We start from the raw sequence: 15121 nt of genomic DNA, 5'->3' as shown, positions 1-15121 counted from the left end.
GTATTTCCAGCATCATTCTGACTAGAGGGTGCTGCGTTCATCCTAATAGTCAGTGGCAGGCAGGATACTAAAGGTGTAGGACATGCAAGGCAGAGATGCCTAATAATATATCTCTAATTGATTGAAATTTTCGTATATTTTCTTGTAAATAAATGTTGTTATTGTTAACAAAACCTCTTATTATCTCTTGGATGCACCTTTAGTCTCACAGAACCATTAGATGCAAAATTGGTGCATCTTGTCCACGAATGTGGAATACCGGAAGTAATTAGTCATCATTACTGGATTATATTTCTGAGAAGTTTGGATACTTTACGCATGCTTTTGGATACGTAACATTGCATAGTGGACTGTGGAGGTAAGATCTTTTGAACTCACAAATTCTGAGTTAATATGGATAAGCTTTCGAAAATAACTGAAAAAAAAAAAAAAAAAAAAGTAACGTTTGCGCTAGTGGTACTAAACTAGTTAAAAGAGTGCAGAAGCTTGATGAAGCCGTCGAAGACGTAAGTTCATTATCAGAACTACTGGAACTATTAGAAACGAAAGAGCAGATCTTGAAAAGCCATGATTTAGAGGTGGAAGCACTCATAGACGACCCGGAAAAATTTAAAGGTGAATTAAAAGCTTCGGAAGAATACGATGACAAAATATTGTTAGCTAAGATTAAACTAAAAAGCAAAATTAAAGAATTAGCAGCAGAAAATGTTCAGTGGACTTCTTCAGTTCTTAACACATCTAGTGTTTCGGAAAACACCGTTACGGCTTTAAAATTACCAAAGTTAGAAATTTCGCGATTTTATGGTGATTCTGGCAAATTTATGGAATTCTTAAACTGTTTTGATAGCGCAATCAGTTCAAACAATTCACTTACGAAAATTGAAAAATTCCAATATTTAAAATCTCTTCTTTTTGGTCCTGCACATAACGTTGTTGCGGGTTTTGAATTAAATGAGAAAAACTATGACTCATGTCTTGAGCTTTTAAAACAAAGATATGGTAGAACTGATTCTATTATAAATTCTTACATGACTAAATTATTAAGCTTAGAACCCGTGAGAAGTTCGTCTAATGTTGAGGGTTTGCGTAAATTATACGATGAAATAGAAGTTAATATAAGAAATTTGCGTTCATTAAATGTAACGGAGGGTTCATATGGGCATTTATTGAATCCAATATTATCGAAGTTGCTACCACAAGATTTGGTGTTAGATTTTCACCGAAAACGAAACAGGGAAGTGAATTGTGAGGTTTCTGAAATTATTACGTTTTTGAGGAATGAAGTCGAATCTAGGGAAATTGCCAAAACTGTGATGAGCCCCCTAAAAAGTTACGAAACAAAACGATCCTTTTCCCAAAATTATCAAAGTGGTCAAACTTATCAGAAAAACTATTCAAAGCCTAAAAATATATCAACCGTTTCAGCGTTAAATACACAAATAAAAAATTCTTGTTTATTCTGTGACGGTCATCACGATTCCGTAAGTTGTAAAAAATTGGATGTAGAACAAAAAATAAATAAGCTTAGGACTGAAGCTAGATGCTGGTGTTGTTTTCAAAAATATCACATGTCTCGCGTATGTAGGGCAAAAATATCGTGTAAAAATTGTTTAAGCAATTTTCATCATGAGTCTGTGTGTAGAAAAAATAAACCCGTTGATGTTAAGACGAGAGGTTGTGAGAAGCGAGTGGAAAGCGAAACTGTTTTGAATGACTCACAATCTAAATCTAATAAAAGCGCCGAGAATATTTCTATGTCTCATAGTAATATATGTACCAAAAATAAGCCCTTTTTACAAACATGTACAGTTTTAGCCTGTTCGGATAAAAATTCAGTCTTAACTAATGTTATTTCAGACAATGTCATCGAAGTTTTATTTCTTCTCGATTAGTTAAAGAATTAAAATTAAAGCCAATACGCTATGAAAGAATAGCTATTTTTGCTTTCGAAGACAAAATAGCACGTGAGAAGGAATACGGTATCGTTTCATTGACGTTGCGCAATAGCGATCAAATTTCGAAATCGTACGAGTTAGAAGCTGTCATAACGGATTATATATCTAATTTGTCCTTGAAAATTCCTGATGTATCTATTCGCAATGCGTTGAAGGAAAGAGGTTTACCTTTGGCTGATTCATTTTCTGGCGACTGTCAGACGGAAATACTTATCGGATGCAATTCATTTTGGGATATTGTTTATGACGAGAGAGTAAAGTTAAATGAAAACATTACTGCGATAAATTCTTGTTTCGGTTGGTTACTAGCGGGAGTCGAAGGAAGTAATAAATTAACTAATAATTATGAAAATGTATGCTTGGTCATGGACTCTTCTTCCATTTTGTGCGATTTGAAAAAATTTTGGGAAATAGAAGAATTTCAGTCAGACAAACAAAACTTTTCTGAATGGGACAATCAGTTGATTGAAAAATTTGAAAATTCTCTGGAATTTAATGGGGAAAGGTACGTTTGTAGATTGATGTGGAAAGAAAACTTGGGACCTGCAATTGGGTTGAATTCTAATTATGAGGTTGCGAAAAAGCGTTTTGATTCGTTAAAGCAAAAACTAAATAAAAATCAAGAAATTTATGACCAGTATAAACAAATTATATCGGATCAGTTAGAATGTCAGATTGTGGGAAAATGTGTTAATGAAGATAAAAATTCAGGATATTATATGCCCCACAGAGCAGTAATTAGGGATGACAAGGAAACAACTCGAGTTAGAATTGTTTATGACTGTAGCAGTAAGGCTAATGAAATAATAAATCTCTTAATGAGTCTGTAGAATCAGGAGTAAATCGTTATGCAAATTTATTGGACATAATTCTTAAATTTCGAGAATATCAAGTTGCATTTTGCGGAGATTTAGAGAAAGCTTTTCTTATGATAGAGATTGCGGAGGAAGATAGAAAATACCTTAAATTTTTGTGGTTTCCCAAAGAGGTAGGTGATTCAACCGAAACTCTCCATTTAAATCGTCTCCCATTCGGTTTAACTACTTCGCCATTTTCCTTGGCTTGCGTTTTGAAATTTCACATTAAGAAATTTAAGGAACATCATCCAAAATGTTATGACATGTTAAATTCCTTTCTTTATGTTGATGATCTCTGCTATGGAGCCAATACCGTTCAAGATGCTTATTATTTGACGTCTATAGCAATAGAGATATTAAAAGCAGCGGGATTTCATTTGAGGAAATTAAAAACTAATTGTCCGGAATTGTATAAACTTTGGAATGAAAACGGATATGAGGAAAATACTGACTTCGGGCAAGGAACAGGTTTCTTGGGATTGAAGTGGGATCCGATTGAGGATAAAATTAAATTAGATTTAAGAGATGTTAGGGATTCCATTGATGCTAGAATCACCAAGCGTCACGTTTTGAGAGTTATTTCAAAGATATCTGATCCATGTGGACTGATCAGTCCCTTTGTAATCACTGTGAAAATTCTTCTGCAAGAGATGTGGGAACGTGGTCTGCAATGGGGTGAAGATTTGCCAAGTGACCTACAAAATAAATGGAAAACCTGGTGTTCTGAACTTTGTGAACTTGAATCAGTATCTATTGAAAGAAGGTTTTTTTGAAAGTGTAGAAATAAGTGAAGTTTCTCTTCATGTGTTTTGTGACGCCAGTCCCAAGGCATATGGGGCTGTTGCGTTCCTAAGGTACGTGAATTACAATGGCCAAATCAAAGTGAGCTTTATAATGTCAAAAAGTAAGGTTGCTCCTTTAAAAACTTTGACTCTTGCAAGATTAGAGTTAATGGCAGCTCTCCTCGCTGCTCTTTAGGAAATTATTTACAAGGTCTATTTCCTAATTTCGCGAAACAAATTTTCTTTTGGAGCGACTCTCAAATCGTCCTTTATTGGTTGAAAGGATCTTCTAAACAATGGAAACCATTTGTCGCCATCAGAGTAGCTCAAGTGCAGTCGCTGACTCTACCAGAGTGTTGGAACCGTCGCAGTGGCTCCGATAATGCCGCGGACCTTACTACTAGAGGAGGATTCTTACAAGTTCTCTGTGGTGGTCAGGCCCTGTTTGGTTGTCTAAACCACTTTACTCGTGGCCTCTTCAAGAATCGCTACAACATTTTAATGACATCTGTGATGAACGCGTTATAGTGAAAGAGCGACGGACTGCACTGGTTAATTCCATGGTAACCAGTTCAGCTAATGGAAACTTACCTATGTCGTTGTTACTGGACGTTAATGACTTCAGCGAATTAAGTAGATTACTGCATGTTACTACTTGGATTAAAAGGTTTGTGCACAATTCTAAACCTAATTCTACAAAATTAAATGGATCTGTGTGTGCTCCAGAACTCGAGCAAGCTTTGCGGTTTTGGATCAAAGCTACTCAGTTCAAACATTATAGTACAGAAGTTACCCAACTTCTTTCTAAAGGAACTATCGATAAGAGTTCACGCATATTTAATTTGAATCCTGAACTTGATGATAATAACTTACTTTGTTTAAAGGGACGTTTACAGTTTTCAAGTAACGATATGCGAGCCAAACATCCTTGGCTTCTTCCATCTAATGATAAATTTGTTGAACTACTTATCTGTGATTCTCATACTAAAATGTGCCTTTTAGGTGTTGATGCAATTTTAACACATTTACGAGAACAATTCTGGATTGTTAAAGGTCGTCAATTTGTGAAAAAAGTGTTAAATAACTGTCTGATTTGTAGACGATTCAGAGTGAAATCTGGAATGCAGGTGGTTGCCCCTTTACCGCCTGACAGAATTCAAGAGCATCCGCCATTTGATGTATGCGGTGTGGATTTTGCCGGACCATTTTTTGTTCGTGATTTTAATTCAAAGTGTTATTTACTTACATTCAGCTGTGCAGTGACAAGAGCTATCCACTTAGAAGTAGTTCTTAACATAAGTGCTGATTCCTTTTTGTTAGGATTCCGACGATTTGTTTCTCGTCGAGGATCATGTTCCACTATATATTCTCATAACGCCAAAGCTTTTAAAAAAGCAAATAGTGAATTGAAAAAATGGTGGAATCAGATAGATAATGATCAAGTTAAAAATTTGTTTGCTTCTAAAGGTATAGTTTGGAATTTTATAGTTGAAAAAATTCCATGGTGGGGAGGTTTCTGGGAGAGACAGATACGAACGGTTAAAACCTGCTTAAAGAAAATTGTTGGACGATCCTCTCTCTCTTTGAAGGAATTGGAAACTGTTTTTTCGGAAATTGAAGCTCTGGTTAATTCCAGGCCTATCACGTATCTGTACAACGAACCCTCAGAACCCTCTCCACTCACCCCATCTCATTTTCTTATTGGTAAAAGGTTGGTGTCTTTACCTGTAATAAAACATAAAAATGAAAATTTAAATGTTAATAGGAATTCTTTGGTAAAGAAATATAAATATCAGCAAACACTTTTGAATCACTTCTGGAACAGGTGGAGAAAGGAATAATTACTTAATCTAAGATCAGCTTATATTTCTCCACAACCAGGTAAAATAGTTTCATTTAAAGTGAATGATATTGTTTTGATTAATGATGAGCGTTATCCCAGAAATATGTGGATGATGGGGAAAATATTAGAGCTATATCCAGGAAGAGATGGAAAAGTTCGTTCTCTTCTTATTCAAACTCCTAAAGGACAAATAAAACGCTCAGTACAACTTGTGTGTAATTTGGAAATTAATCCTTAATTGTGTTAGTTTAATTGAGTTGCAACTTGTTAATGTTCTATCTGTGTATTAATGATAGTTTAATTGTGCTTATATTTTAAGGCTTGATATTTGAACAATTTTCTTTGGAAGTTAAAGTGTAATTGGTTTTTGTATGTTAAGTCACTGAATAATTTTGAAGCTTTGTATTTGATATAATATGCTACTTATATTTTTATTCTTGTAATTTTAAATGGTTCCTGAATGTAAGTTTAGTTGAAATTCAATGGTAAGTGAACTCAAGTGAGTTCAGGTGGGGAGTATTACGTATTTCCAGCGTCATTCTGACTAGAGGGCGCTGCGTTCGTCCTAATAGTCAGTGGCAGGCAGGATACTAAAGGTAGGACATGGAAGGCAGAGATGCCTAATAATATATATCTCTAATTGATTGAAATTTTTGTATATTTTCTTGTAAATAAATGTTGTTATTGTTAACAAAACCTCTTATTATCTCTTGTATGCACCTTTAGTCTCACAGAACCATTAGATGCAAAAGTATGTAAATAAAAAGGCTTCCATTAACTTACCTCTTAACTTTCCTTTTCAGTTTGGTTATTTTTCCTTCTGTTCTAAAAATAGTAACTGCTTATAAAAAATCACTCTAAATGGTATCATTCTAAAATTAATATCTCTCGCATGGTATTTTCAGAATGCTGATGATGTGATTATTTGCATCGCCAACACTCCAGCCAATAATAATTTCAGTTTGGGGAAGCAAAACTTAAAATTAACCAATCAGGGATAAAGCTTGAGTGAAACTAAACTGCTCTGAACCAAGCATTCATCTTGATGTGTCGCATTCTTGCTTTAGCTTCTGCTGTAGTTGTTGTTGGTTCTCTGCTGCTGCATTTTCTTTATTCCTTTAAAATCAATTGTTATTAGTGATGTAGAATGGACAAAAATGGGCACATAAGATTATTGCTCATTTCTCTATTGGAGTTAAGAATTGTTTTGTCCCCCCTTTTTCCCACAAAATGCTGAAACAACAGTGATTGAAACTACTACTTTATGCATTTCCTTGTCACATTATTACATGGGTATAATAATGTAGAAAATAATGCAAATAGATCTTGAAGCGTACGCAGAAGATTTATAATGAAGAACAAGCTTAACAGCCGATGCATCTTTAAGTATCCATTTTTATTTTAATTAACATTTGTGGTCACAAATAACTTTGCAGGCTAATTGTGCTTGTTTTAAATTATTTAAATTTTCGAGCGGAGGACTACGTTATTCAAAATGTGATGTCTCTAGGTGTCATTGTTTTGAGGTAAGAAACGTAGCAAGTAGCAGTCTAGCTAGGTGAGGAGTAGAAGGACAGTGCATCATCCAATACTGAGGTTTAATTTAACAGGAGAAAGTTTTCAGTTTGAAAATTTTTGACTCTGAATTCAAAATTAGGTTTATAATCCAGCATTATGGAAAGGCGAAACGTCCAGATTAAAGACTCAAGTGGCTATTGCACATTTAAAATGTAATTTTGGTTGACTTATTTTATTATTTTATCTTACATATTTTTGTATATATATGATAAAAATACATAAAGGAAAACTGTAATTTGCAGCAGTGCCTGGGCTTTCCATTTGAATTTGGCGATTTCTCCTTCCCATTGTAAAAATACCAACTACTTCATAATAAATTATGTTGTATCGAATAATTATAAAATTAATGCTCCTGACATGTTTCTTACAAAATGCTAATAATGCAGATACTTACTTAACACTTCAGTCAATAATAATTTCAAATTTGTATATCAAAATTTAAAATGGATAATAAGGATAAAGCGAAACTTAAGCTCTTGAGTGCATGACTACCTTTATCCAGTTATGATTTTTTTACCCTGCTTTATTATACTGAAAAGTTTTATATCAGTTCATGGCATTTTTCAATATATGAAAGTCGTCAACAATTTATTTATTTTAAAAGAATAAATAGGTGTTTCTGCAAATAAAAAGGAAATTCATTATGGAAGCAAAGCATGCCATTCTGAAATTAAGGAACCGTGAAAAGGTCCTTGCGTTCCTGACGAAATGGGAATGTCATTCGCTCTTGAAATTGATAGTTTTATTAAATGTCTAGGTTATTCTAAGGTTTCTCTTCCTAATTTTACAAGTTCTGAAAAATTAAATTTTTATCAACAACTCATGCAATTTGCATTCTAAAAATTAATTTTTGGGAGGAACTGTTAGTAAATTTCTACATAACTAAAGTAAGCAATCATCAAGTTTGGAACTAAAGTAGGCAATCACTGCAGTAATTTAATATTTGCTTGATCTATATACAGTCAAAAGTCGTTAATTCGGACACCCATAATTTGGAATGATCTATAATCCGGACCTCAAAGCTAAAAACTTTCTGCGCATGCGCTGCGTTGACACATGCGCATAGGCGTTTATGCGTGCGCGTAAGACCTTTTACGACTGCGCATATGAGTGTGTGCAAGCGCAGAATACGTTTTCGCGTGCGCGTTTTATGTATAATGGATGGTATAAGCTAAAATTATCTAATTATCAATTTCAGTTAATGTTGATGATTGCGTTGTTCCTTAATTTTCGAATTGGATCGGCTTATTATTTTTTGCAGACTGTAAGAGCAATACTATAAAAGTAAACTTGAACTTTCAATTATGTCAAATAGAATTTCCGATTCTGGAGCTCCCGAAGGATCGTACAAAACGAAAGTATGTTTCGATGTTCATCAAACAAAAAGTGGAATTGCTGCAAAAAATGGATAAAGACATGAAGAATGTGACAGAGAGGTTAGTAAAAACGAAAAATTTCGATTGACAAGTTAGTCGGTATTCTCGGCACAGCAATTAACGGGACTTGAACAGCGGAACTTTGTAACTGAACAAGAAATTATGTCTGCTTATAGAATTAAAGAGAAAGTATTATCACATAAAACGAAGCAACTTAAACAACTTACATTGAAAGAAATGTTTAATAAAGTAAACAAATAAAAATATTAAGCTTTTTTTTTTTTTGTAAATTTTGATACCCTTTAGATCATAATTGTTCTTTATTTCATAAATTACGGTTTCATATTTTTAATTTTAGAATTTCTGCATGCCATCTTACGAGATTTAAACTGATGATCTATAATCCGGAATCCCCGAAATCCCGACGAGTCCGGATTAACGACTTTTGACTGTATATATCTTCTGTTTTTTTAACAAATAATTCTAAACTATAAAGTAAATTTTAAACGCAGGTACATAAAGAAAATAATATGGCCTTTTTATGTGTTTATAAGTAAATTTTAAACACAAGAAAGAGGTATATTATTTTCTTTAATATAATTGTATACCTTGTTAATTTCTTTTATTAAATGTTATAATGAGACTCTTCATTTAAAAATATAATGTCTGTAGGTTCTGCAAGCTGTAAATGCCTGTAAAGATGAGCAAGGAATTAGTACCTTCGATTTGTACAGTAGTTTGAAATCCCTTAATCGGCAGTCCATACAGTAAGAGCTGTTTTATTTATTTTTTCATTAATTGTAATTGAGATTTTCTTGTAAATATTTACCTACTGTTTATGAACGTCAACTTATTAGTATTGCAAAATATTTATAAATATTTTAGAAACTTCAAATATAAGTCTGTGATAGTTTTTGAATATTTTTGTTGGGTTGCATGTATAAAATAAGAAATCTTTTAAAAAATAGTATATGATATTTTTGTCGAGGATAATGTATAATTACATTGTTTAGCACTGACTTTCAAGCATTGACCCTCACGCATTTTATACCCTTTAGCTTTCTATCTATTGTACTGAAAGTGGCATATGTTTGAAAACTGGGATGCTAACATTTCCTTTTTTCAGTAGTTGAAATTTTTCCCATTTGCTTGATTATCTATCATTTTATTCAATTGTTTAGTTTGGAAGCATTATATGTTTTGTATTCATTTTTATGTAAGCTCGTTTCAGTCATAGTTTAATATGCTTGGAAGGCTTTAAGTCATAAAAGTGAAGTTAATGCTTGAAATCACTAATTATTGTTATTATTATTATTAAAGTCTTCTTAAGTATTTGTTAGGAATTGATCAGTATTTGCTCCTCCAGAAACATTTGGAAATCTACCCATGGAATTATGCAAAAAATTCAATTTTGAAATATTTTGGTAACTGTGATAAAGTGATATAATATATAGATAGCTCTTTAATGGATACTGACATGAAAATAAAGGCTATTACATTGTTTCCATACACAGGTATGAATTCCATGACCATGTCAGAGCACTTTTATTTATGACCAGAAAGTGTATTATGTTTTTACATCAAAAATTTCTATTGTCTTTTTTCCCTTTGTTAATCTCTAAACTGAATCGAAGGAAATTTATTAAATACTAATATATACCTTTTGAGGAATATATAATTAATTAATAAGTATATAATTATAACTATATAATTAAGTATAGTTAATTATATAGTATATAATTAAGTAACCTGAAGTACCCTGAAGATACAAGAATTATTCTTTGGTTATGATTATCTATTATTTATCCAGAGCTAAGTTGAATCAGAGCCTTCAGGAAAGAGATTTTTCTATCTTTTACTGCATACAGGCCATTTCGGCAGGCCATATAGGCATTAAATCTGATGAACTTACCTACATTACTGTTTAATGATTTAACCAAGTCATTCCACTTTGAGACATCAAATAAGTTGTCAGATTTACAATCCATATAAAATGGCAACATATATGACACATACAGGTTGGTAATAAATTTAGAATTGTCAAACCCTGGCTAAAGAATTGAAAATTGACTGATAATCACAAAGATGAAGTCCTTTTGGCTCGGTAGTCTCAGTGACTGTAGGCTGACTCTGACACTTAATGAATGGTGACAGTTGAAAGATTGTAAAATTATGCAATTGCTTCTAAATATTATATTGATTTTTTATTTCTATTTCATTGTATAAAAGGATAATAATGTTTTATAAATATAGTTCAACTATTTTTTTTATTCTGTATATTTAGCATCTTGGACTCATATATTTGATATCTGTATGTGGTAATTTTTTTTTAATCTAGTTTACAGTTTTGCATTGTATATATATATATATATATACAGTCGATTCCGGTTAATCGGACCACATCGGGATGCGATCGTATTGGTCCTAATAACCGGCTGGTTCGATTACACGAAAATGTCGTGTGTTCTAAGACGGGACGTGCTATATGTAGCAAACAGTAATGTAAATCATGTAAATGTAAATCATGTACTAAAATGTAATTATGACCTTTATTGTGTAGTACACACGAATGACAAACATACACGTACAAACAAGAACTACAGTCAAACTTTTTTCATTGAGAAAATTAATTTAGAAACAAATTCTAAGAAACGATCTCCACGATACTCAACATGCGAAGCACAATAAAAACAATTTCTTACCAAGTTCCAGTCAACATTTGAAGAACTTATCCGATGTGATCTGACGCGTTCTCTTGGCGGATTGCACGTGAATGAAATAGCCATAAACATCTAACGCAGCAATGAGATGCCTTCATTTCCCTCCTGCGTGAAATATCGACGCAAAGTTTCAATGCATTTCCTCGTTTCCCGTGTTGTCACTTGCACCAACTTATTAGCGGCATCATCACTTTCTTCTTCTCCCGATACTGTCGTGTGTTTTGCTGCAACTCGAGCAACGATTGCAGCGTCATAATCTTCATTTTCATCATAGCATTGAAGCTCGTTGTCACTGGATAAAAATTCTTCACTATTTTGTACCTGTTGAAGTTCCACATGTAAATCATCATTTTCACTTTCAATGAGCATGCCCACATCCATCTCCAAGGATCTCCTGCTTAAAGCCACAGTGAGAAAAATAGTTCTGAATTGTCTCACTGCTCACTTTTCGCCAGCTGTCGGCCACAAATGTAACTGCTTGTAAGATGTTGACCTTTGCACTGACTTTTGCTGGCTTTTGATGATGAGGTCAGCAAACTTTCTTCAGTTGCTTCAAGGATGTAATTAGCCAACTTTTCACGATAAAGGGTGTTCAAATTTTTGATGACGTCCATGTCTATTGGCTAGACCAAAGCTGTGGTCCTGGGAGGTAGAAATTCCAGTTGGACGTTCATCAAGCAATCTAAATGAGGATGTGCTGCACAATTATCAAGAAGAAGCAGCACTTTTCTCGACTGGCGTTGTAGCACTTTGTCTCAATTCTTCAGCCATTCTTTAAAAAGTTCAGAGGTGATACACAACTGGTAAACTCTCCATCCTAAGTCCTTTAAAGCAGCAAGGCTTGATGCTTTTTCCTATAACCAACAGCTTCCTCTTGTCCGTTCCTGACATGTTTGAGCAGCACAAGACAGTTACGCGATCCATCGCATTTTTGGAGCCAGAGAAAGTGCAACTTGTTCATTTATGGGAAAGGTACCAAAATAAATTCCTCTTTGATCAAAAAATATAAAAATAGAAGAATATGAATCATACTGAATAATATGTAGCCGCTATTTGATTATTGCAGGATCAAGCAAATAAAACAATTTATTCAATTTAAAGTAAAAATATTATTTAGTCAAAATAATTATGTTTTGCATGTTGTTTAATGGAAATATAATCTTTTTAACTCTATAGTATTTGTTGAAGACATGCAGGAAGAAAGATCCATTCATCCAGATGGTCTGGATGAATGGATCTTTATCCAGACTGTGATTATTATTGTATCAGTTCTGTTGTATTTAATTATAAAAAATGAAGTTATAATACATTTCTATTTTTTAATGGTAATATATTAATCTTTGAAACACACTGCTGAAAACTGGCATATTAAACTCAACATCTGTAAGTTTTCAAGTATGAAAAATTCAAATTCAAATTTAAAGATTGGGGTAAACAGATTATGTAAAGGTAATGTTTTAAATGTCTGTTATTAATTCCACTTGTCAAAAAATAAATTATGTTTGCCTGATTTATGAGATATATTTTTTATATTTTCAGGGAAGCTTTAGAATTCTTGAGTAACGAGGGCCACATCTATTCTACTATAGATGAAGAGCATTTCAAGTCTACTGATTGTGTATAAGCTGCATACAGTTTATATTGTTTTGAGTGTAATTTTATTATATTTTGGTTATATTAAATGTGTATTTTCCAGTGGTATTTTTATCTTAAAATTCATTCATAATTACTCCTGATAAGAGGTAGTTTGATACTAAATTATTAGCAGGCAAGTGTGTTAAATCAGTGATGGCTTGTTGTTTAGTTAGCAAAATTTATTCATATTCGCCTTGGATTCATGTTCACAACTTTAACCATCTTAGAACTATTGTCAAGACTTGTTGAAAATATCAATAGCAATATGATTGAAAAATTGATGAAGTTTACATGAGCACTTTAAAGGTTATCGTTAATTTAGGCTTTATATTTTGAGTTTATAAATACTTCCTCAAAAGGTATACTCCAAACAGCAGTTTAATTTCTTTCCACAGTCGTATAGTTTTTCTGTTTGCAAAACTGTTTACAGAGCTGATTTGAAATTAATTCTACAGGAATCTGAAAATAACCAATGTTTCTTTGCATAAGATGTAATACTAAATATCTGCTAAATGTAAATATTGTACAGCTCATCAGCCCTAAGCCAGAACTTAGAATATGGGCTGTACAATATATAGCCCTCAGTGGCTCAACAGGTGGCCATACTGATATAGATATTAATAATTGTTTTTAGAAAGGCATGTTAGTTTTATATAATGATTTAATTTTTTTAATCAAAACTGTATTCATGCATGCAATAAATCATTGTTAATTATCTCATTCAGTAAATTATTTCAGCTATAGTTAGTTACAAAGTAGTTCAAATCATCTCTGCTATTAAATAATGAAGAATCTGCATATGTGTATGTTCTAAGTTTCTGTAATTGTGGAAAAAACAATGGCATCAATAATGATCAAAATTTAATCAAATGTAGCCAATTACCTGAAAATGTGCACCTCGAAGCCCCCCTTTTTTTGTTTGTTTCATATTTTGTACAAATTTAATGAATTTTTGATTAATAAACTCGACTATTTGAAATAAAACACTTTTTTTTCTCCAATGAATGAGACTTACCATTCAGCAAAATATAAGCTATTAGTATCAACAAACTTAACTATTTAAAAGCCGTGTGTTGCCAGTGCCTGAAATAAAATACTTTTACATTCCATGTACCAGTATGTTGCCATCCACTCAAGCATAAAGCATAAAGTATTTAACTTTCAAATTTATTTTGCTACTGAGTAATAAACAAAGTTATTTAAAAAGCAATAAATGCAACTATAACTATTCTAGACACCTAGGTGTGCAAGTGGCTAATCATTTAAATAATAACATGTATTTAAAAGGTAATGCAGTGGATCAATCCGATCCCTTTCATTAATTATCCTAGTAATGTGGTAAATGTAGTCAACACTTATGCACTTTTTGACTTTCTCATTAAATTTGCGATGATACTGCCAATAGGAACAATCGAGGCAACTTTAGCTGAAGGGCTTTGCTTTCTATTATAGTGATTTTTGGAAACGCTGCATGATCGCCATAGAGACAAAACCTCACCACGCAATTTGCAGACCTCATCCAGTAGGGAATCCAATTTAGAATTATTAGATACACTGGCAGATACAGGTGAAGAAACTGCACTTACCTGAGCTGGTGTAACTTCCAACATTTTAGCAGCAATGCTGGCAGCTTTCGAAGAATCGAGCGGCTCAACCGACGTTAGGATAGATTGAACATATGGCGGCATATGCTGAATGAATAACTCTAGTAACAATGAGTCAGCTATGTTGTGTTTTTCAGCACGCTTTTTCATGACACGAAGCAATTCGGATGGTTTTCTGTCTTCAAGCTGCTCCCCTGCTAGTAAATTTCGAATTTCCTTGGTGCTGCTTTCCCCACATCAATCAGAAATGGCAGCTTTCAGGTCTACATAAGAAGAATCTGTGCATTGCCAAAGTATGATATCTCGAATCAAAGAGGCAATCTCAGGTGGCAAATGCACAATGCAATAGTTGAATTTTGTGTTAGGATCTGTAACAGGCTTGGTCGCAGCTGAAGCAAACGTTGATTCACATATAGCAAAACACAATGCCGGGTCAATAGGGATTGTAAATTGGTATTTTCATGGCAGCTGTTTCCTCCATGGCAGTGGTTGTAGGGAAGAACATGAATGTCCTGGAACCAAGATCCTGAAGCTTTATGCGTGTAGATGGATCGCCAATTATGGTATGTGGGTGGTTATGGCTCAGTAAATGTTCTTAGAAGACATGACTCCATTTTGCTAAAACACAACTTTGTTGACACACCTATTCATTAACACAACTATTCATTAAAACTGAAAACTTCTAGACAAATATTCGAACATCTTTACACTCGAGCTAAGGGCAATGCGTGTGAATTCGTTGGTCGCACTGGCAGTTTTTACGAAAACAAC

The 15121-nt window shown here is 33.3% G+C and overlaps 1 protein-coding gene across 1 annotated transcript in view; it reads left to right on the top strand.

Annotated features, from left to right (window-relative positions):
* Window positions 1-12812, top strand: part of RPA2 (Replication protein A2) — a 75721-nt gene extending 62909 nt beyond the window's left edge. Inside the window, exons 7-8 of the mRNA XM_085812145.1 lie at window positions 9064-9158; window positions 12651-12812. Coding sequence (XP_085668271.1) covers window positions 9064-9158; window positions 12651-12735 — 180 coding nt within the window. The 3' untranslated portion in view covers window positions 12736-12812. The remainder of the gene's footprint in view (window positions 1-9063; window positions 9159-12650) is intronic.
* Window positions 12813-15121: the final 2309 nt, after the last annotated feature.

This window comes from Stegodyphus dumicola, chromosome 2, assembly GCF_044657685.1.
Source record: "Stegodyphus dumicola isolate Sdum_Otavi_A_Nest chromosome 2, ASM4465768v1".
In the NCBI taxonomy this organism is placed as follows: Eukaryota; Metazoa; Arthropoda; class Arachnida; order Araneae; family Eresidae; genus Stegodyphus; species Stegodyphus dumicola.
Note: the sequence above shows the minus strand (reverse complement) of the source record. Positions and strands in the feature narration are given on the sequence as shown.